General features: G+C 49.5%; 1 protein-coding gene across 2 annotated transcripts; it reads right to left on the bottom strand.

The window, feature by feature from the left end:
* Nucleotides 1-7,236: 7,236 nt before the first annotated feature.
* LOC120244680 (trichoplein keratin filament binding) lies at nt 7,237-22,806 on the bottom strand. Of its 2 annotated transcripts, XM_039251398.1 has the most exons (13): nt 22,686-22,806; nt 20,701-20,894; nt 19,541-19,751; nt 18,893-18,949; nt 17,169-17,237; nt 16,318-16,491; nt 15,088-15,200; nt 14,875-14,941; nt 13,773-13,945; nt 12,841-12,922; nt 10,420-10,605; nt 9,709-9,852; nt 7,237-8,568 (listed from the first exon to the last, which is right to left on the bottom strand). In XM_039251398.1, the coding sequence occupies exons 2-13, from the start codon at nt 20,892-20,894 to the stop codon at nt 8,536-8,538; spliced, it is 1,503 nt and encodes a 500-aa protein (XP_039107329.1). In that variant the 5' UTR covers nt 22,686-22,806; the 3' UTR covers nt 7,237-8,535. The 2 variants fall into 2 exon arrangements, with proteins under 2 accessions (XP_039107329.1, XP_039107410.1); XM_039251479.1 differs by lacking the exon at nt 9,709-9,852.
* Between the last annotated feature and the right edge of the window lie 923 nt (nt 22,807-23,729).

Genomic DNA, 23,729 nt, shown 5'->3' with positions numbered 1-23,729 from the left:
CAGTGGCAGCCTCACCACATGGACAAGGCAGCCACCCGGTGACCCGCTGCCCCGCACACTGGTGTGCAGGTGTGTCCGGGAGTTGGGCCCTGTGGCCCACAGACGCCAGGCAGAGGACACTGTGGTCCATGCCTCTGCCGCCTGGCCACCGCCAAAATCCAGGGCCACACAAGATGGGATGGACTCCTTCACTGCTTTACAGGGGCTTGGTCAGCCCACCACGGAGCGGGTCCCCAGGGGAGGGACTGCTGGGTACAAGAAGAGGCGTGTATGAACCTTGCTTCTTCCCTCCTCACCGCCATCTTCCTTCCCACCCAGGCTCTTGCTGCACAGCTTCCTGACTGCACTCCCTTCCCAGACCCCCAAAACTGCATCAACACACCGAAAACGCCTGCCCCGATTCCCCCAAATGCAAATTCTCTCCTAGGACCCACCTTTCCTCCTCCAAAATCCCTCCTCACCCCTCCTAGTCCCTTCCCTCCCTAAGACTCCTCTTTCCCTTCTCTTCCCTCTCAGCCCTCCCTCCCCCATTCTTATAGCAGGAACCCCTGCGTCCTGCCCTCCCCTTGGCCAGCTCAATACCCATCCCCCTCAGAGCTCCTCCCAGGCCATGGCCTCTCCCCATTGATTGGTCCCACAAGCCCCATCTGGTTCATGGGCCCAGAACACCTTACGGATAGGGAACTTTTGAAGTCTAACTTGGACCCCCATTCGGTTCTCAGATCTAAGATTGGCCTGGTCTTCCCCTTGCGCACACTTGCTACCTGCATCCCTCTTCCAGCCCTCCCCTTCCCAGGCCCTGAGGAACAACACCTCTTCATGAATGCAGGGGCTGAGTGAATACTAGCACATACTGTGTGTGGCCACCCTGCTGGGTACCATTTCATAAAGTAGGAACAGAAACTATCCCCATTTTGCAGATGAGGAAACCGAGGCTCAGATGTCAAAGCCCAGTTGGTGTTGATGCAGGAAGTTAAAGCACAGGGCCTGTGCTCTTAATTACGGGGCTCTGCTGGCGCAGTGGACCATCTGAGGAAGGCGGCTGGAAGAGTGGGCAGGTGGCAGAGCCTCTGGAAGCAGAAGAGGAGACCAGCCGAGACCTTGGCAGAGGTAAGGTGGGAGGGAGATGTGCAGCAGGCTCGGTGGCCCCCGTCTCCTAACATTCCTCTTGCCTGGGAGTGTCAGAACAGAAAGACCTATCGATGCTGGTCTCTGTGTGGTCCTCTGCCCGCCTGGCAGGCTTGGAGGAATGGAGTATGGGTGGCCGTGTCTGTGTTGAGTCTTTCCATTCCTTACTATTGCCACAAATATTGCCAGTCTTTTCGGTCTGCTTCAAATTGAGACACTCGGGAACCGCTGCTCAAGTGAGACTGATCTGTGAGTGGAGGACATTGCCCATTTCAGTGGTTTCAGCGATTGGGGACCTCACAGATTCCACATGGCACGTTGACTGCCCCAAGTCACCCAAGCAGAAGGGCTCCATTCAGGGCGTGGCACTGGGTGGAGGGGTGTCCACCCAGCCCCAGAACAGGGGGACAGCTCCCACTGGGGATGGAAGCCTGAGCCCAGCCTGCTTCTAACAATTAAAACAAGATGAAAATCCTGCCCAAGTCCAACAACAGAGACAAGGGCGCTTCCACAGTAGGGCTTTTTCCTAGGGGGCAGGGAGGCACCCGCTTGGCAGGAAAACAGGTCCGTTTGTCCTCTGTGCGTTGTGTTTCTCTTACCACACCTACACATCGCTGTCCTCCACATTTCACAGATGAAGGACTGGGCCCAAAGAGGGGTCACCTGACCTCCGTGGTGGACCGTCAGGATGAGAACCCAGGCCAGTCAGAGCCAGGCTCTCCGCTCTTCACCCCTACACTTTGCTACCGCCCCCCATGTGAATCTAAATACAGAAATAGATCTGCCACATCCCCGTAAAATTACAGTGACCACCTAGGAGTTCCTGCGGGCCCCTCCTTCCCCTAGACTTTCGTGCACATTGTTTCCTCGTTTTTCGTTCCACGCCCTGTGTGTGCCCAGCCCTAAGAAAGAGCTTTGTTTTGCCTGTTTGAACACATAAATGGAACCCTATGGATGTACTCTCTTCTTTCCCTCAACGGTGTGAGTTAACTAGGTCAACATGCATGCCTCTGCTTAGCTTTTCCATGCTGTGTAGCATTCATGGAACGTATACACACGATTTATTTATCTAGTATTTTATTGACGGATGTTTGAGTTGTTTTTAGTTGTTGGCTCTTATGAAGAAAATGCTTTGAAATGTACATCTTTTGGTACATGTAGGACTCTACTTCCATAGGGGATACATATATGCCTGGGTGTGGAGCCTCCCAGGTCATTGAGAATGTGCATCTCCAAAAGTAATGCTGTTTTTATTCCTTTTTCCAAAGTGTTGTACCAGCAGAGTGTGAGATTCCCCATTGTTCTGCATCTTCATGAACACTGGCATAAAAGGCTCTGCTAACTTTGCCAGTCCAGGGTCGCCTGGGGCTGGCTCAGTCGGTGAAGTGTGCGACTCTTGATCTCGGGGTTGTAAATTCTTTTTGTTTTTAATTTTTTTTAATGTTTTATTTCTTTCTGAGAGAGAAAGAGATACAGTGTGAGCAGGGGAGGGAGGGTCAGAGAGAGAGGGAGACACAGAATGTGAAACAGACTGCAGGCTCTGAGCTCGTTGTCAGCACAGAGCCCAATGCAGGGCTCGAACCCACAAACTGAGATCATGACCTGAGCCGAAGTTGGACGCTTAACCGACTGAGCCACCCAGGTGCCCCTCAGGGTTGTAAATTCAAGCCCCAAGTTGGGTGTACAGATTACTAAAAAATAAAATCTTAAAGTTTTTTTAATTCAGTGGGTTATGGTAGTATCTCCTGGTTTCAGTGTGCATTTCTGTGATTATAATATGGTCATGTGCTTTTCCATGTTATTTGCCATTTAGATTTCCTCTTTTGTGCAGTGCCTGTTTTGAGTGTTTACCCATTTTTCCAATAGATTCTATTTATTATTATTATTATTATTATTGAGTTTTCCTTCTCTTTTTAAGTTTGTTTATTTTGAGAGAGAGAGAGTGAAAGAGGATGCAAGCATGAGCAGGGGAGGGGCAGAGAGAGAGTCCCAAGGAGGCTCTCCCACTGTCAGCCCAACGTGGGGCCCAATCCCACCACCCTGGGATCATGACCTGAGCCAAAATCAAGAATCAGATAGATGCTCAACCAACTGAGCCACACAGGCACCCTTGCCTTTTTCATTTTTTAAAAAATAGTTTCCCCTTCATTTCAAAGATGAAATATAAAATATAAAAAAGCACCCAAAATGAAAAATAGCTATTATCCCAACTTTTTAGAAATATCCACAGTGTTTTGTTTCCTTAAAATAGGAATTTTGTAAATATTGCTTTTGGGCTTTTTAATTCTTTTTTTTTTTTAAATGTTTTTATTTATTTCTGAGAGAGAGGGAGACAGACAGCATGAGCAGGGGAGGGTCAGAGAGAGAAAGGAGACACAGAATCCAAAACAGGTTCCAGGCTCTGAGCTAGCTGTCAGCAGAGCCCAACTCAGGGCTCAAACCCATGAACCGTGAGATCGTTACCTGAGCCCAGGTTGGACGCTTAACCGACTGAGCCACCCAGGTGCCCCATGGACTTTTTAATTCTTTTTTTAGCTAACCTCTGTACCCAATGTGGGGTTCAAACTCATGACCCCAAGATCAGGAGTCTCACACTCTACTGAGCCAGCTAGGCACCCCACTTTTGGAGATTTTAACACAGCATAAACATTTCTGCAGAACTTGAAAAAAATAAGCATTCCATTTCATTTTAATGTACTGCATAATATCCTACACTCAAACAGCCAGCCTCCTAGTGTTGGACATCCAGGTTATCAGTGTTTGCTCTTGTAATTAATGCTGTGAGGAACATCTTTGTACCGATCTGATTGTTATATATATTTCCTGGGCCAGGACGTAGCATGGCACCTACATCCTGGAGAAGAAAGTGATGTGGATGGGTGACTTTAGACAGAAGTCAGTGGTAGCCATGGAAGATAGGGACAGAGGGAGCAAAGGAGATGGAAGTTACAGGGGGTCAAAGTGACAGGACTCACTGCCCCTAGGCTTATGGCTTCTGCAGCTGGCAGGAGGGATGGTGGTGCCATTCACTTACCTGAGAATACTGGAGAAGAGCCAGAGGGTTGTTGCTGTTGCTTTACTTAATGATAGTTTAGTAGGAAAGATCATTTGATAGTCTTGTTGTGCTGAGTTTGCGGCACCTTTGAGATGCTTATCAAAGTGGTGGTGGATATAGGAGTGAGTCTGGACTGGAGATCCAGATCCAGGGCCTACTGATGCGGAGATGGCGCTAGGAGCCAGAAGCCTGTAGGAAAGGCCTGTGCGGTAGAGAGATGCCCAGACCGAAAGGCTGGCACTCTGCAGGTTACAACTGGCAAAAGCCAGAGTGACTCTCCGTAAGTGCCCAAAGAACCCCATTTGTATTGTCAACCCAGATGGAGCAACAAATGTATATGTTAACTAGAGCAGAATCAGAAAACAGAAAATCAATAGACCAAAATCAACAAAACCAAAAAATGGTCTTTTGGGAAGATCAATAAAATCAAGAAGCCTCTAGCCAAAAAGAGAAGATACAAATTGCTAAGATCAGAAATGAAGAGGGGACATCACTCTAGGTCCCATGGATATCAAAATCAAAACAATAAAAGAATACTGTGTCAATTCTATGCCCACAAATTGATAACCTAGATGAAATGGACCAATTCCTTGGAAAACATAATCTGTCAAAATTCACATTAAGAAGCAGCAATCTGCACAGGCCTATATCTACTTAAGGAATTCAATCAATAATTAATAGCCTTCCAAAACATAAAGCACCAGGCTGGCCCCAGATGGATTCACTGGTGAGTCTACCAAACATTTAAGGAAAAAGTATACCAGTTCCTTATAGTCTTTTTTAGAGGATAGATACAGAAGGACTATCTCCCAACCCATTTTGTGAGGCCAGTATTATCCTAATGCCAAGCATAGGCAAGGGCATTACAAGAGAAGAAAACTACAGATCATAAATCCTCAACAAAATGTTAGAAAATCGAATCCAACAGGGCATAAAAAGAACTGTTTATCAAAACTAAGTGGGATTTGTTCCAGGTGTGCAAGGCTCGTTCAACATTCAAAAATCAATTACTGTACTCTATCACGTCACTAATCCAAAAAAGAAAAAATTACATCATATCAATAGATGCAGAAAAAACATTTGAAAAATTCAACACCCATTCATAGTAAAAACTTTTAGCAAACTAGGAATAGAGAGGAACTTTTTTTTTTAATGTTTTATTTATTTTTGAAAGAAAGAAAGAATGAGCGGTGGAGCGGCAGAGAGAGAGGGTGACACAGAATCCATGAAGCAGGCTTCAGGCTCTGAGCTGTCAGCACAGAGCCTGACACGGGGCTTGAACCTGTGAGCCACAAGATCATGACCTGAGCTGAAATTGGATGCTTAACCGATTGAGCCACCTAGGCACCCCTAGGTGAACCACTTCTACTTGCCCCCCCCCACCCACCAAAAAAATCTACAAAAACCTACAGCTAATATCATATCTGTGGTAAGAAACTCAAAGCTTTCCCACTAAGGTCAGATACAAGGCAAAGATGTCCCCTCTCATCACTCCTTTTCAACAAAGTACTTGAAGTTCTAGTACAGGAACTATACTTATAGTATAAGAGCTATATGAGGAAAACTACAAAATTCTGATAAATGAAATTTTGAAAAGAAATAAATGGAGAAATATTCCATGTCCATGGATAGGAAGGTTAAGATGTCAGTTCTTCCCAACTTGATCTACAGATTGAATGCAATCCCAGCAACTGGAGTGCCTGGCTGGCTCAGTCAGTGGAGCATGCAACTCTTTATCTCAGGGTTGTAAGTTGGAGTGCCACGTTGGGTATAGAGATTAGTTAAAAATAAAAAATGTCTTAAAAAATTCCAGCAAGTTCTTTTGTGGATATTGAAAAAAAAAAAATGATTCTAAAGTTTATGCGGAGAGGCCAAAGACCCAGAAGAGCCAATACAATATTGAAGGAGAACAAATGATACTACCTGACTTCAAGACTTACAATAAAGCAACAGTAATCAAGACAGTGGTATTGATTATAGAAGTTTGTGGTACTGGCAAAAGAATAAACAGATCAATGAAACAGAATAAGGAGCCCAGAAATACACTGACACAAATACAATCAACTGATCTTTGACAAAGGAGCGCAGTCGATGCAACAGATGGTGTTGGAGCAACTGGACACGTACAGGCCAAAACACAGGAATCCAGACATAGACCTCCTGCCCTTCCCAAGAATTAACTCAAAATATGTGCTGAATGAGCAGAAAGAGTGAAAATACAGAAAATAAGCATTTTATATGAGTAGTGGCTTCAGCACCATCTGTTCTAAAGACCTGAACTGCGTAGAAAAATCTGTGAAGAATCTAAAAATCACTAGTTTTACAGGGAGTAGAAAAAGGTGCTTAAAAATAATAAAGCCAATATACTTACATAATCACAGCACAAGCTATACGTGAGACGAGAGGACTCTGGGCTATACTGAGAGCTCTAAACTTAGAAATAATTATTTTGGCCGAGTTTAGGACTTTTTTTTTTAAGGAAACATTTATTTTTTAAGTTTATTTATTTTCAGAGATAGAGAGCAGGGGAGGGGCAGAGAGAGAATGCCAAGCAGGCTCCCTGCTGTCAGCCTGGAGCCCAAACCAGGCATCGCTCGATCCCAAGAACCGAACCATGAGATCATGACATGAGCCCCAGAGTCTGATGCTTAACCAACTGAATTAGGGTACAGAACCAACGTAACAGAGATTTTTAGTGCTAATAAGGAATATTACCAGCAGGCTTCAAAAACAAGATATTCAAAGAAAGGCACATAAATATTTACTGAATACTTTTTATTTCCCCATCATTCTGTCCACATCGACTCTATACTGGAGCTCAGACAGGATAGGATTCCTAATGATTCCCTGTGGTTTATTTAAAAGAGGATCCTGTGGAAACTGGAGGGGAGACACCACCACTTTCACAAGAAAAATGAGTAGACCCTAGAAAATGTGAGCAGCCATAGAAAATACGCAATGCTGTAAGAGAGATGGATTAAATCAGTAAATATCTATCATTCTATACAACCCACTTTGCAATAATTAATAAAAGCAACAGAGCCTGGAAGCCATGCTGTCAGAACAGAACTTTATTTCATAATAAACGAACATCTGAAACAGAGGAAACAAATACGAGCAAGCATAATGAAAGTAGTGCTCAGGGGGTCATAGCCAAAGAAATTCAAGACAAGAAAACGAAAAACAGATTAAGGATGCAGTTTGCTGCTCCATTTGTTTTTATAGCACAATGGATGTGAAAGGCAATGCAGCCTTTACACTCAGGATTTTTTTTTTAATAAACTCTGGTTTTTAATAACCTGGCACACAACCCTATCTATAATTATCTGTAATTTACTGAAATGTGGAATCTTAAATACAGTATAATGAAAACTAAAACCTCAGAGGAAGAATGTGAAAAAAATACAAATCATAAAAATATGATTATTGCTACAAGGAACTTATAGCTATTTGTAGAGATTAATCTAGAACTGTGTCACATGGATAGAACAGTGGGAAGAAAAAGTTCTGGCCAATCCGGTTGAGTTGAGTGTGATCTAGTTTCTTCAGTCTTCATGCCCCTTCCTCTGGACACATAAATCCTAGAAGGCTGCCTGTTGCTGAGACCTTCCCAAGACAGAAGAGCTCCAAGGTGTCATGCCAAAATGGTAGCCAACCAGGTGACCTTCCGAGGTCCCCTTTTGGGGCTCAGTAACATACATGTTGGGATCAGGACACACAGTGCTCCACGGAAATTCTACCATATATTTCCTAAAGGAGGAAAGACCCATTTCTCGACAGCTTTCCGGAAGGCATCTGTAAAGCACACCAGACTGTCTCGGGGTTCATAGCTTTTTTGCTTCCAGAAAATAAGACGTGCTCCTTCTGGGACCACTACATTAATAAATCCTGAAATAAACTGCACTGAAACTTAGGAGTTTGTTGTCAATAGAATAAAGAAATAAATAAGTGGCAAATTTAAAAACTGAGCAACTTTCCTCCTCTCTCTAGCTGGAGTCTTTACTGGAGGTTGACAGGGGGAGGCAACAGGAAATCATATATCCTGCCCTACTCCTCACGTTGATGTAGAATCTGCCTTTATCGGTCTTTAAGGGGACTGTGACAGCACTGTCCAAATGCGACTGTGAGAGCCCCTTTCTTGGATACAAGAGGCAGGAAAAGGCCTCCTGCTGGGTGCTGCGTATCTACAGCATGCCGGCTGGCCTTGCTCTGTTTAACTGTGGACCTGAACAGGCTCACTGAACTGTTACACAGTGACCCGGACCCTCAAACAGAACACTGTATAACTGTCCAGTGCCTGCATATCAAAGGCCTCAGCGACCTCAGTCTCTGTGCTCATGATACCAACAAAGTCAGTTCCAAGCAATTCGGGGACGTCCGTAGGGCTGAGAAAAGAAAGAAAACAGAAGCCTGATCAGATCAGCAGTCTCTGGAGCACTGGGAATTAATCCCAGCTTAAATAAGAGCTAAAAGCATGGTATAGATGGCTGTTTTCATTTACAACAGAGAAAGCTTTGACCTTAAACCACAAATGAGGTACTTTACTACCTTTTCTAGTAACAGTTCCACAGGTGCTCTGTGAAAGCCTGATCCTGAGGCACTCACTGGTCCACGGTTGAGTTTACAATTAGGGTGAGGCAACAGGAAACCAAATATCCTGTCCTAGGACACACCCCACAACTCCTCACGTTGATGCAGAATCTGACTTTATAGGTCTACTATGGGACTGTGTGTCGCTAAGACCTTCCCAAAACACGAGAGGTCCCAAGTGCCATGCCAAAATGTTAGCCTGCACCTGGAGAGCCCCAGGCAGGCAGGACAAGGCGGCTCTGCAGCAGGTGTAGCACCTGCTCTGTCTCGTCAGCTTCCCAGAGTTATCTGAGTACAGGGGAGCCAGCCTCTTGGCCTCGTAGCACTTCAGAGCACCACGGTGGCCGAGCCGCCCTGGTCAAGGAGGGGCAGACGTGACATGCCTGCTGGGCCCTCCCCCAGCTCTCAGGTGCTTCATCAGTTACCAGCTCCCTGGGAGTAGGGGGACAGCCTTTGCTTCTCTGTGAGTCATGTGCAGGGCCACTCACGTACTTCCAAGGACAGGGAAAGATGGAAGGAGAGAGGATCGGAGAGGGGACGGACAACCAGAGGTACTGAGAGGAAGGGGAGCCAGGCCCCTGTTCGCCCGGGCCCCGCTGTCTGCTCTGTGAGGACCTAGCACCGCTGCTCCTTCACTTCTTCCCCGCCGTGCCAGAGCTCTCAGATGGCTCCTGGTCCCCAACAGGGCCAAATGGCATGCAGCTCAGCAGTCAAGACCTAGAGCAAAATATCCTCCAGGGCTGTCTGAGGCCCAAGCAAGGACTAAAACAGACATGCACGGAGGCTCCCGACGAGTTGAGAAGGGAGAAACACAAAAGAGGCGCGAGGAAGAATCTGACCTGGCCACGGACAGGCCTGGGGCGGGGCCATGGGCAGGCCTGGGACAGCAGAGGCCAGGCTGGGCGCTGGTGGCCCGTCCCCTTCAGACCCCCTACCTTGGGCCAGTAGCCCTGCATGGCCATCTTCTTCGCCTCCTCCTGTAGCTGGGTGTCGGTGAGCTGCTCTGCCTGCCTGGCCTCCTCTTCCTCCTCCTCCTCCTGCTGGTCCTCCTCCCATGCCTGCAGCTGGCGCTCCGCAACCTGGCCGCCAAGAGCAAAGTCACCCGGGACCGAGCTCCCTGGGTGGAGCCCCGCCGTGGGTCACGAAGGGGGGCCTGGGGGTGTACCCCAGCCGGAGTACAAGCGCAGGCACGGTGATGGAAGTGCCCTCAGAGGGAAGGCTGCTTATGAGACTGGAGAGGCTGCACGTGTGGGAATATGCAGCTCGTGAAAAGCTCTGGGTGGGGCCACGTGCTTGGAAGATTACGCGTCCCTACCAACTACCGAACAGAACAGAGGCCAGTGGCCCAGCGCACCACGTGCCAGCGGAGGCGGATAGGAGAGGGAGTTCAGGCAGGCACAGCAGCCTTGCGCCCGCACACACGGAGGACCTGGATGGAGCCGGCACTAAGCAGGAGGGTCGGGGTCTCAGCTGGACATGAAACGGGCGCCCTGAGCTCATGGACACGGTCCTAATGCCCAGCTGTGGAAATATGTCAGGGGTCTCGGCATCCAGTGCCGTAACAGTGCAGGGGCCGCAGCAAGGCCTGCGGCCTGCAGCTCACATCCCCCCTGCGGAGGCTTCCTCCCCGACCAGGCTCAGCCCACCTGGGCCTCCAGCTCCTGTTTCCTGGCCGATTTCAGTTCTTTGCTCTCCTCTTTCTCGCGACGAGCAGACTCTCTGACCTCCTCAAGATTCTGAATAAGTTGCTCCCGGTGTCTCAGGGATTCCTCCTGTGCCCGTCGGTTTTGTTCAAGCTTTTCTTGTATCTGTTGTTGTCTCCCTGTCAGAACCTACCCTCAGCAGGAAGGCAAAGGGCAGATCTCAGTTCGACTTCACAGATCCCTGTTCCATAAGCTGTGGACAGGCTGAGCTGCCCCGAGACCCAGTCTCAGCTTCAGGCCTGAAGGCAAGTCTAGATCACGGTACTGGCAATGGCAGCCCCACTTGCCACCCTGCCCCACCACACACAAAACGCACAGACTACGCGTTAGGGAGAGACAGCTAGGCACTGACAAGATCTGAGGAGGCGGGGCGGAGCTATCTCCCCAGGGCACAGAAACAGAGCAACAAGCTTGTGAGCTTCACTCCCTATCAGTAGGTTCTAGAAAAAGAAAAACCACAAGCCACGCAGATGACCAGAGGTAGACTTTGGCTCATCCCCTCAATATTCTGGATTTAAATTTACTGCTTAGAGTGGCAGAGACCTTGCTGGGCTTGAGACCCAGCCACAGCACAGGATTACACCCAGAGCACGGTCAGGACTCAAGAACCAGGAACGGTGGGAAGCCACCTGCCTTATCCAACAGTTACGCCCCTTGGACAGGACACGTCAAGTGGCCACAACTAGGAGGAACTTTTTTTTCCTGTTCAAAATTTTATTTAAATTCTAGTTAGTTAACATATAGTGTCATATTGGGTTCAGGAGTAGAATTTAGTGATTCATCAATTACTGATCACACCCAGTGCTCAACACGAGAGGAGGAACGTCTTTAATAGGGCAAATCCAAAGGTGCTGCAGAGTATCGGCATTCAGAAGAGGGGCAGGCGACCCACTGGGACTGGACTCCCCACGGATTCCAAAATGACTTGCACAAAATATTTCCATTTTAAGCAACCTTAATTTTCAATACATGGATAATGAAGGATTTTTTTTTAAAAGATTTCTTTAAAAAAGTTTATTAAGTAATCTCCACACCCAACACAATGCTCAAACTCACGACCCCGAGATCAAAAGCCTCACGTCCTAACAAATGATCCACCCAGGCACCCTAAAAGATTTCCTTTTATTTTTGTTTATTTTTTATGTTTTATTTATTTCTGAGAGAGAGAGAGAGACAGCATGAGCAGGGGAGGGTCAGAGAGAGAGGGAGACACAGAATCTGAAGCAGGCTCTAGGCTCTGAGCTAGCTGTCAGCACAGAGCCCGACACAGGGCTCAAACCTACGAACTGTGAGTTCATGACCTGAGCCGAAGTTGGACACTTAACTGACTGAGCCACCCAGGTGCCCCAAAGATTTCCTTTTAAATGGGATATGTCTTAATGCATTACTTAAATACTGACAAGTGTGTTCTTTCAAGAGTCCACTTCTGGTTATGCACCCCAAGGAAAAAAATCCTAAATACGAAAAATGGAAAGCCTTATGAACCAAGATGTTCACTGCAGCGTTTCCTGTAATACCTCAAAATCAGAATAGAAAGAACACCCACAAGAGGGGAGTAGGAAAACAAACCACAGTATACCCACGTGATATATTAAGCGGTCATCAAAATATCTACACAGGAGACGGAATACTGCATTAGAATGCTGGTAACCAACAGACAGTATAATAAGGAATATGCAGAAGGATGTGTTTGCACAGACACAGAGTGGAAGGAAATAAAGTAATGGCGACTGTGCAAATGATGGGGACCTGGGTGACTTTATTCTTACTTCCTATACTCCTGAATTTTCTTCTAAAAAGCTGATACTACTTTCATAATGACATTAAAAGTCTACTTAAAAGGAGTGCCTGGGTGGCTCAGTTGCTTTGGCTCAGGTCATGACCTGGCGGTTCGTGGGTTCGAGCCCTGCATCAGGCTCTGTGCTGTCAGCTGGAAGCCTGGAGCCAACTTCAGATTCTGTGTCTCCCTCTCTCTCTCTGCCCCTCCCTTGCCCATGCTCTCTCTCTCTCTCTCAAGAACATTAAAAAATGTTTTTATTTTATTTTATTTTTTTTTTTAATGTTTTATTTATTTCTGAGAGAGAGAGAGAGAGCATGAACAGGGGAGGGTCAGAGAGAGAGGGAGATACAGAATCTGAAGCAGGCTCCAGGCTCTGAGCTAGCTATCAGCACAGAGCCCTACGCGGGGCTCGAACCCACAAACTGTGAGATCATGACCTGAGTCGAAGCCGGACGCTCAACCAACTGAGCCACCCAGGCGCCCCCCCAAAAAAAATGTTTTTAAATAGGTCTATTTAAAATAAGCAGAGAGGCCTGTTTCCAGAACATTTGGCAGGGTCAGTATGCGCTCGCAGCCAGGATTACCTCGCTCATCAGTCGGTCTCGTGCGCTCCTCTCCCGGGCCCACTCCGCCTCTCTCTTTTCCCACATTTCCTTGGCCTCCTCCCTGGGAACACAGAGCGGATGACAGCAGGCTCCTTGCCACCACCAATGGCAGAAGAGAACTAAAGAAGCGACAGGGCTCCAGCACATCAGGCACACACATGATCTGTGGGGTCAACCTTCAAACCCACTTCACAGCTGACAACTCTGGACGAGCTCAGGGAGAGTCTTCCCACGGGAAGTACTTTAAGTTGCCTGGGTTATGCTCCCATCTCCTTACAAAACGCAACTGTGAGGGCCTGCACCCAGGCCATTTAGACACCTTGGCGAATGAAGCCATCAGGACTCTGGAGAGGCAGAGGAGCCCCATGGTGCCTGAGCTCTGTCACCTTCCTCCTGGGGTCACTGCTGGGTCACCCTGTGGCCTGAGGCAAGTCAGTGACCTCCTCAAGTCCTGGTGACCTTCATACCTACCCCCCGGCTGGACGTCAGGAGTAAATAAAAGGAGGAGGGCAAAGCGCTCTCTGCACAGTGTCTGGCCCACAAGAAATGACCAATAAATGTGACGCGTTATTCAATGTTTTCAATCTACTAGATTTTTAGGATCCAGACCCATTTATAAAAGACCTAAGAAGCATTCAGCATCTCCAGAATTTATAACAATTTCCTTCCAGATTCCTAAGATCTTAAATGAACAGATCCTTACTCTAAACCCTAATGATTTCCACCTTAAATAACTTAAGGGAAACGCCCCTGCAAGCCAGGTCCGCTAGCAAACGTGCTCCTCCCGATGGGCAGATTAACAAGGACAGATGCTTCAGTGACAACAGGAGACTCTCGTGCTGACCTGTGGGGACGTAAGGGACCAGAGCAGAGGCTGGGAGTGTCCAGCCCGGACAGGCGCCATCTCTCACCTCAACAGCAGCTGCAGCTCTGCCTCCCGCTCCCTCTCCAGCTGCAGCTGCTCCTCGATGGCCTGCTTCATCCACGCCGCATCGGCCAGGGCCTGCTCCCGCCTGGCCAGGTGCGCGCGCTGGTTCTCGTCCTCCGTCTCCAGGAGCCCCTGCAGGATACGCTTGTCCGCCTCCTACAGGGTGGAGCAGGAAGTGCAGTGGGTGCCCTTCGGCGGCCACAGCCCTCCTGCCCTTCCCCTCGCCTCCCACAGCACCCCCTTTCTGCACTCAGCACTGACGGCAAACATTCGTGATGCTTCCAGATCTTCCCTAGATGGAGCTGGGAAGAATCAGGGTATAACCACTTAGGAGTGGAATAATGCAGGAGAGGCCCCTTTGCCACCACGTGCATGTCCCTGCCCTTGGACATGCCTGGTAGCACAGCTTTTGAGAACACGGTTGGACAACAGTTTCACTTCTAAGAACATAGACTAGAGACCCAAAGGCACAAAAACATATGCACAAAATGCTCACTGCAGCGGTCCCATGGGGGAAACAGAAAACGACCCAAATACGCATGGGTAGGGAACTGGCTCTAGCGTACATCTCCACAGGGAGGCGCAGTAGAAGAAGAGGGACTGGGGAGGTCCTGCGACGGGAAAACGTACTCAGGAACAGCAGTGGCGTTGCCACCCCGCACCACCCCGACGAGAGCAGGCAGGGACGGAGGCAGGCAGGTTCGCTCATTCACCAGCCCTGTCCCCGTGTCACTGGAGAGCCCACCAACGTGCCTGACAGCCATGCTGAGCAGCCAGTGAGAAAGAACAAGCTCATTCCGAGGGTCTGAGGTTCACTGTCGGGTGAGCGTGCTGAGGGATGCCCCTTTAGTTTTTAAAGAACCCCACCGCCCCCCTCTGTGTGTGCTGGGTAAACATATCTAGAACACACAACAAAGCAGACCCCCCCCGGGGAGGGGTGGGGGGTCCCAGGGCTCATCAAGGGCAAATCTCCCCTGGTGTTTTATTCTTGCAAGAACACACTCGAATGCACTTCCATTACTGAGCAATGGAAAGCATTTTCTTCTAAAAAGGGTGAAAGAAATGCCAGGCTGACTCAGACTTACCAGTTCCTCTTGGATCTGCTGTGCACGCCTATTAAGTTGCACATTATACTGATGTCTCAAAAAACGTCTAGAAATGAGCAAAATACGGGCTGCCTTCAGTGTCTTATGAACAATCAGTAGGGGCCAGACAGCTACTTACTACAGATCTTTTTGGTTTGGGACAGCAGTGCAAGTCTGAGAAAGCACAAGGCTTGCCCGCCCAGGCGCACACACCCCAGCTCTGCCTTCTGCCGGAAGGCTGCCATTTGCTTCCTCTCTTCCTCCAGCCTCTCCAGCTCCCACCGCTGCTTCAGCAGATTCTCCTGCTCCTTCTTCAGTTTGGTGGCCTGTGGTGACAACAGTGCATCCAATTAAGGTAATCGGAATCAGAGCTTCCTTCATTCTTCATGTGTGTGCATTTTCATAAGGTGCCAAGCAATACGGCTGGCCCGGATCAGAGCCCCCTCTCACCTCTGGGCTCTGAGCCCTGAGTCCTTGGCCCAGCTCACTCTCTTCCTACAAGAGCCGTTCCCAACATGTGGACAGGATGAGACCCATGCTCCATGCTCCTACAGGACCCTGTACTTGCCACACCTTCCTATAACTTAACCCTGCCTCCCGCACCTGACACAGGTCCTGCCATGAAGGCCAGGACTGTGGGCCTTGCTCACACCTGTATCTCTACCACCCAGCTCAGTGCTCAGCATCTAGCAGATACTGGGCATTAACGATCTGGTTCCGGAATCATTTGGGCCTAAGGACAGGCTTCCCCTCATCTGAACGGGAAAATCTAGCCCAGGCATCTAGCTCAGGGAAACTGCACAATATTCTCAGAACAGCCTCCTGAACCAAAGACCCTCACAGTTTATGCCTTGAGATCCAAAACATGCTAGCCGGGGAGAGCTGTAGCAGTGTGCTAGAACATCAGACTAAGTCAAGTCTACTTAGTGCACTGGATAATCCAAGTTCCTTTTTTTTTCTTAAATTTTGAGAGAGAACAATGTGAGTTGGGTATAGGGTCAGAAGGGCAGAGAGAGAGAGAGAGAGAGAGAGAAAATCCCAATCAGGCTCCACACTCAGCACAGAGCCTGACATAGGGCTCAATCCCACAACCCGGGATCGTGACCTGAGCCAAAATCAAGAGTTGGACACTCCACCAACAGAGCCACCCAGGTGCCCCAGGAAAATCCAAGTTCTAAGAAGGCTCTCACATAGCCACTCTCAAAGCACACCTAAGAGAATAGGTATTATCTACATATCGTGTACATTCTAGAATCTGCATATACAACCTAGGAGAATGGAAAAACCACAGCTAGGCGGCTAGGAATATATGTCAGAAGGGAAAACCCAGCACTGTTGCATTTCTTAGAGTCACCCCTCCCCCCACATGGTCTTTCTCGTGCAGCTTTCTAATGCCTACTTTATAGTGACAAGCGGCTGCAGGAGAAGTGGCCGTGCCCTCACCTCCATCTCCTTCAGCTTCAGCTCCTCCATCTGCCGGAGCAGCGCCTCAGCCTGGAGTCTGTCCTCCAGCCTCCTCCTCTCCTCTTCTGCTTTCATCCGCTCCAGCGCTTCCCTTTGGGCCTTTTCATATTCGTTTTCATATCGTTTCTTCTCTTCCTTTTGGGTGGCTTCTTGCTACATGGGGCCAGATGAACGCAGGAGGTCAGAATCTGTCACACAGCCAGCAGGAACCCAGTTCCCCGCCGCTGTTCCTCATTCCAATGTGTCTACACCACAGTAGGTCATGCCACTTTTCAGCTGCGTGACCCCGGGTGAGGGTGCATCTTCCCTGGCTCTGTTCTCACGGTGGGAACCATGGGAGTGATCCTTCCCTCAGAGGCAATGCTGGGGAAGTAGCACAGTGCCTGGCACAGAGGAGGGACTCAAGAATGTCGGGGTTCCTTCCCTTCCAAAAGTCAGCAAAATACTCTCTAAAATTAACCCAGAGGCAAAGCTGTGGGTTCGCAGAGGTGTGGCCTTTTGTCCCCAGAGGTGCTGCTGTAAGCCGGGGTTGAGAGTTTATGACGTGTGCTACATCAAGAGACTGCCAGCAGCAGCGACCTTTAAGATGCACCTTCCACCTGCCAGTGGCCGGCCACTGGGGTCATTCTGCCCTGGGGATGATCAGAAAGGGCTCTCGTACATGCAGGAGCAACAGACGTCCACTTGTAATGTGTTAAAGGTAACTGAGATAGTAAAGTCTGTTCCTAGATTGGACCCACTAACATCAAAAACAAGAAAACTTCAGAGACCTGGAGACAGAGCTCTCCCACCACAGCATGGAAGGCTATTTCCAGAGTCAGATACCACACCTGTTTTTTTTCTTCTCTCTGTACTTTCCAAGAGCTTATCACATGCTCCTTGTGAAGGGCTGATTCAATCTGAGGGTGAGAAGGCAGAGAATGTTCATTTCCCCACTGGTTCATCTGACGGATGTACACTGCAGATCATGGTGCCACGCCCTGGCAGGTGACCGGAAGTTCCCTAGGCAAGGACTCAGAGGGGCCCAGGTGTCTTACAAGGGGGCACAAGGTGACCCCAACATATACAGTCTGAACGCACCAAAGGACCAAGTAGTGTGAAACAGATCTGAAGAGCTGTAACAAAGGAACACACGCTTTTCTCCCAGTACCCTCAGGGTCGCAGGAGCAGGTGAGCAGATGCTGAGATGGAAATGCAATCTCAGAGCCAACCTGGTTGGTCTAAAGCATGCCAGGGCCCAGGGCAGCAGGAGCTGGGTGAGGAACTGACTCGGCCTTTTGCCAGGCTCCTCAAAACGTCCTCTGCAAAGCTGTAGCTGTGTAAACATGTACTCCCCATAGCAACAGATGTAACACATTTAGGGTGGTTAGGAAGAGAGATGGGTTTAGCGAATCTGTTGGATCAGAAAATGAGTTGGAACTCTATCCAAAAGCTTTTGTTTGGGAAATTGCTTATAAAATTTTTTAATCTCTTTCTCAACTTACAAATGTAAACATCTGCAACTAACTTGAGTGTTCTAAATAAACACTGCTGACTAAAAGACTTTGGAGCACCCACCTAAACGCTCGAATGGCCAGGGAAAGGAGGCCCTCCCTCCTTGGCTGAATGCTAACTGCACAAGACTCAAAGGCACCAAACTGTTCTATTACTCAGTGGCTGGCAAGTTCTAAGTATAATTACAAATCAATTAAATGCCACCAAACATAGACACAAAATTTAAGTGAAAATACATCAATGAAATCATCACGGATCATTTTCTCTAGCCCAGTCTCCACAGAACAGGGTGCCACCCAAGCCAGACCGCCCCCCATCTGCCCCCAGATCTTGCATATTTGTCCTCCTTTCTCTTGCCACCCTGTTCTGGCCTCCACTGTCACTGCCCTGGCCTCACTCCCTCCTGCCCACCTCCACGCTGCTGCCAAAGCTACCGCTTCCCGAAATGCAACCAGGGTGTCACCGTATCCCTACTTAAAACCATCCAGGTGCTCCCCAGCGCTTCCAGAAGGCCACACAAGGCTGGCCGGGGTCCGGGCCCACCTGCCTTACCAGTCTCAACTCTTGCAGCCTCCGCTCACCATCTGACGTCCTCTCAGCCACTCGTCACTCCCCGAGTGCACTCTGCTCTCGTGACTCCCGCCTGATCCTCGCTCAGCTGCCTCAATCTAGAATGTCCTTTCCTCACCTCTACACCATCAAGTTAACACCAAGTCCTTCCAAACTCCTCCATCCTCGCAGCTCCTCTGAGGTGCCACTCTGACCTACAACTGAGCCGAGGGCACTGCCCCAGTGCCCATCCTCCTGGGCCTGCCCAGCCCACTGCAACCCATACTGAACCATGAGCTGGGGAGGGGGGACCCCATCTAATCTCCACGTGGCAAATGTTCAGTAAGTACTGGCTGAGCACCCAACAAACCAGATCTGCAAGGGGCATCGTTCAGGTGGCTGGGGTGTTCTCTCCTCTGTTCCACCCCAGCAAGAGATGCAAGTTCAAAAACAAGAAGGGAAACGTGATTTCATCTACTTAGGCAAATCAAAGGATCTCATTGGCTTTCACCTCTCGAAGTTTAGGGTTGTTCTTTTTCCAGTGTTCATACAGAAGTTGTTCGGCAATCTGTCAAGAAAACACAGAGGGAAGCCTGATGTCACTTTGCAGATCCATCCACATTTTGGATAACCCACACTGGCGGTCCGCTGAGGCAGAGAGCCCCTCAGCCGGCATGCTGTCACTGCGCCTGCCCTTCAGACCTCCTGCTGCCTCGCACCCCCAGCTCTAGGAGACACCAGAGTGGAACCAGATAGCCCTGACAAATGACTCCCACAGTAGTGATGGACGGATGCCAAGATTTGATGCTACAGATGGGTCCCAGATGTGACAATCTGCTTCAAAATATACAGCAGGCTTAAATACACAGACTGGGGCTCCCCATTCCCCACAGCCACTTGGAAGATCAAAGACACCAGTGCGCAGCCCGGTGGGGCCACAGGACTGACATAAAGACAAAGGACTCGGATGTAACGACATGAGGTGACTCGCGTAAAGCACATGTGAAGAACACCGTGGCACAGAGTACCTCTCCCTGCTGGCCCTGGAGTTAACTGTTGTCTCATCAGACCAGCGTGCCCAGGGCGACCCCGCATGTGTGGCACTGAGGGGTTGGGGACACTCCCGCCCCGTAGGCTCCTGAAGGGCTAGAGAAGTTACCAGCTTCCTCTGCTCTTCTCGGGCCGACCTGAGATCGCCATGCCGCTCCCGGATTCGGCCTTCCCGCGCATCCATGCTTAGCCTTAGCTCCTCCACTTCTTTGGCCAGCAGGGCCTGCTCCTCCAGGAGCAGCTGCCTCAGTCTCTCCCGCCTGGCTTCCAGCTGCTTCCGCTTCTCCTCCTTCATCTTCTCACGCTGATAGGCATGCATGCTGGGTGAGAAGGAGCCCTCCCCACATCAGTCATGCTACAGCCACACGTGGCACGCTCTGCTCTGCTGTGCGGTAAAAGAGGCTGAGGTGGACATGACGTGGTGACACGGTAAAGTGTCTTCCGGCTAAAGTGAAGACAGCAGGTCACAGACCACTATGCGTCACAGAATCTTGTTTTTGCCATAAGAAAAGGTACAGTGGTGGGTGCCTGGGCGGCTCAGTCGGCCAAGCATCCGACTTCAGCTCAGGTCATGATCTCCCTCTCTCTGCCCCTCCCCTGCTTGCACACTCTCTCTCTCTCTCTCAAAAATAATAAACTAAAAAAAAAAAGAAAAGATAAAGAAAATGTACAGTGGGCTCATATATGCATGTGATAACAGTATTAATATTACTTGAGCAATTACTATGTACCAGGTACTCTATATAGGGATAGCTTTCTATTACTCATACATCCTACAAAGTAGGTTCTGTTTTAGCCCCACTTCACTGATGAGGAAACTGAGGCTCATTCATACAGCAAGTGACACAGTCAGGATTTCCATCTAGGTCTGTCTGACTCCAAAGCCTATGCTTTTAACTTTCATGTTTTTTACGTGTATTTCTGCAAAAATGGATATATGTGTGTATGAATATTTATCACACATGGGGAAAAGTACGGGAGGACACGTGCATCAGACTGTTCCTTGTGATTCTTTCTGGGGACACAGGGTTACAAGGACACTTACAGATTCTACACATATTTCTTCTTGTTTTCCCCTTTTCAATGCAAATGTATTATTCACTGATGATCTTTTTTTTTTTTGTTTTCAGTTGGAAAACATCACCATGCCTGTCATCTATGCAACTTCCTCAAGAAAACATGCTGTTTAGCCACGGGGTTCTTAGAGCCACATCCCCCTGACCAACACGTGGCTTCCTGCCTCCAGTCCATCAAGGCCACTGCAGTTACCTCCGCTGGTAGGACGTCTTGGAGCTCCATTCCGCCTGCTTGGAGCTACAGATATCAGACATCCGGAAGTAGTGACTGTTCTGGTCCCACTGCTGCCGAAGCCGGGCCTGCTGCTCTCGGTGTCGCTGTCGGGCCGCCTGCTGGTCCAGGAGCCTCCGGCTGCACCAGTGGAAGGGCAGCGTGGGGAGTGCCATCTGAGAACAGCAATGGTAGGAAAATGAGCCTGCTGCAGCCCCCTAATGAGGGGTCCACAGCCCTTGGCTGCCCCCTGAAATCACCCCACTCCAGACCAGTAACATCAAAGAGGTGTTAGCACAGGTTCCCAGGCATCAGCATTTTTAAAAATTTTATTTGTTTAAGTAACCTCTACACCCACCATGGGCTCGAACTCACAACCCTGAGATCAAGAATCGCATGCTCTTCCACCTGAGCCAGCCAGGTGCCCCAGGCATCAGCATTTTAAAAATCATTTGCCGAGGCGCCTGGGTGGCTCAGTTCGTTAAGCGTCCAACTTCAGCTCAGATCATGATCTCACGGTTCGTGGGTTCGAGTCCCACGTCAGGCTCTGTGCTGACAGCTCAGAGCCTGGAGCCTGTTTCAGATTCTGTGTCTCCCCCTCTCTCTGACTCTCCCCTGCTCATGCTGTCTCTCTCTTTCTTTCTCAGAAATAAATTTTAAAAAACATTAAAAACATTTAAAAATCATTTGCCATCAAGGCTGCAAATCATCACTTTGTTGTTTAATTTTTTTTTTAGAGAGAGAAAAAGCGTGAGTGGGGGAGGGGCAGAGGGAAAGAGAGCAAGAATCTCAAGCAGACTCCATTCTCAGCACGGTTGTCCATCCCACAACCCTGGGGTCATGACCTGACTGAAATCAACAGTCAGATGCTCAACTGACTGAGTCACCCAGACACCCCTGCAAAGCACCATTTTAAATATGCCTGGGCTCCACTCAACTGTGAGCCAGACATCAAGGGCTCTGCAGATGAAGACTAGAAACCAGTCCTAGCAATGCTGGCCCAAGCACTTGGGGCCTTCTATGCTCCCCACAGAGTAACAGGGATAATAATTGCAGGAACACGTGTATGTGGCAAGCTCTTGACATATATGATCTTTCTCATTGTTACAATCACCCCATTATTTGGCAAGAGAGGAAACTTAAGTTCAAAATGGTAAAGTGACTTGCCCAAGACCACGGAGCCAGGAGGAGAGGAAATAAGAGAGCTGGAATCCTAGTTCATGTCAGCCTCAGACCAGGGCCCAGGCAAGAGGCTGCCTGTTGGGACCCACAAGCCCTGGCTCTGGCAGCCCCCAGGGGGGTGGTCTCGCCTGGTTGTCATACCTGGAGAGGGATTAGCATGGAGGGCACTTCCCTCATCTTACAGATGGAGAAACTGAGATCCAGGGAGAAATCGATCTCCCCGGATCGCGGAGCAACATAGGGCCACAACTGGAGATTTGAAAGCAGAGAGCAGTCGTACTTCCTACGCCTTCTTCCCTGACCCTAGAGCTGCCCTCCCGGGCAGGTCTACACTGTGTCTAGCTACGACAGTGCTAACGGAACGTCTGTGTGGGTCCAAGCCAAGCCTCAAACTCCGTGCTCAGACCTGGGGGAAGATAATCTACGTCTATGGACCAAATGTGGCCCGCGGCTGCCCGCTTATAGCCTGTGTTGAACTCGTGGCGCGCCTGACATAATTTTTTCCTTGCCCTGCAAGCCGCCCGCGGAAAAGCTTTCCACCGGGAATTAAGAAAAAAGACTCTGGTCCCGCATCTATCGCAACCTTCACGCAGCCTTAACATCCCCGTGCGACAAAAGGGGTTGCAGAGCAAAGCGTCCGACCCAAAGGGCGCAGGGAGCAGAGTGGGGACGCGACGGCGGGTCCCCGGCGCCCGCCCCGGTTCCCGCCATCAGGGCCACGGCGGCCGGGCTCCGCGGGTCCCGGCCCCTACACCGGCACCGGCCGAGCCTAACGCCCGACTCACGTTTCTCCGCGCCCCGGAGTTCCCGAAGAGTCCCCTCGCCGAGCTCCCGCATGCCCCAACCAAGCCCGATCGCTCCCGCGCCCACGCTCCCGGGACGGCGCTGGACCAACTCCGGCAGTTTCGCCGCTCGTTGCCGGGACAACGGACCGACGACGGAGCGCCGCGAGGGCCAAGCCGCCTCCAAAGCGATACCGGCGGCGCAGACAGAAAGGAGGTTGTGATTTTTCTCCGGCGCCCTCTCACGGGGGGGCGGGAGATCTATCACAAACGTCGCTCGGCCCGGAAACCGGGAAGGAGGAGGGTAAAGGCGTGCAGTCACTAGCACGCAAAATCAGGGTGGTGGTTACCTGGAGTGTGTATGTTGGGGGGCGGGAGGCGAGGGAAGGGGGGATGAAGGTGAGAGTGGGGGGAGTCGGGAGGATAAGATAGAGGTGGAGACCATAAGTCAGTGGCTCTCAAACCTGGCTGCACACGAGAATCACCTGGAGGGCTTAAAGCTTAGATGCCGATAAGGAAGAAAAAGTAAGTGCAGACGCCCAGACGAGTTCCATCATGTTCTCAGGGTGTCAGAGGTGGTCTCAGCTCCCCAGGCGCACTCACTGTGCAACCGGCTCGGAGAACCGCTGGCCTAAATAGATACAAGTTCCTGGAAACTATTGTCTTTCGCTTGGTGGTGGGTCTCAGAGGATTGGTTCTATTGGTATTTTCTGACCCACATGTGTTACACGTATTATTTTATATATGAAGAAGATAATTAAGGGGCACCTAGAGCTCATGACGCTTCAGGGTCGTGAGTTCAAGCCCCACGTTGGGCATACTTAGTTTAAAAATTTTTTTTTTATTTTTTAAATAAGTTTACAAAAAAAACACATAATAAACCTCACTCATTCATCTTCTTTTCTTTCATTTCCCATTCTTCATATTTGATTCCCTTCATTCCTCCCTTCATTCTTATTCATTTGTCTGTTTTTTTCTGGGTGCAGTGAAGTATCCAGTTGAACACTCTGGCCTCTGTTCCAGTCTCCGCCAAGCTAGTTGTGGGGT

The sequence above is a fragment of the Hyaena hyaena genome, unplaced genomic scaffold, assembly GCF_003009895.1.
Source record: "Hyaena hyaena isolate Hyena2069 unplaced genomic scaffold, ASM300989v1 scaffold_0, whole genome shotgun sequence".
Lineage (NCBI taxonomy): Eukaryota > Metazoa > Chordata > Mammalia > Carnivora > Hyaenidae > Hyaena > Hyaena hyaena.
This window is presented reverse-complemented; position numbering and strand designations above follow the sequence as displayed.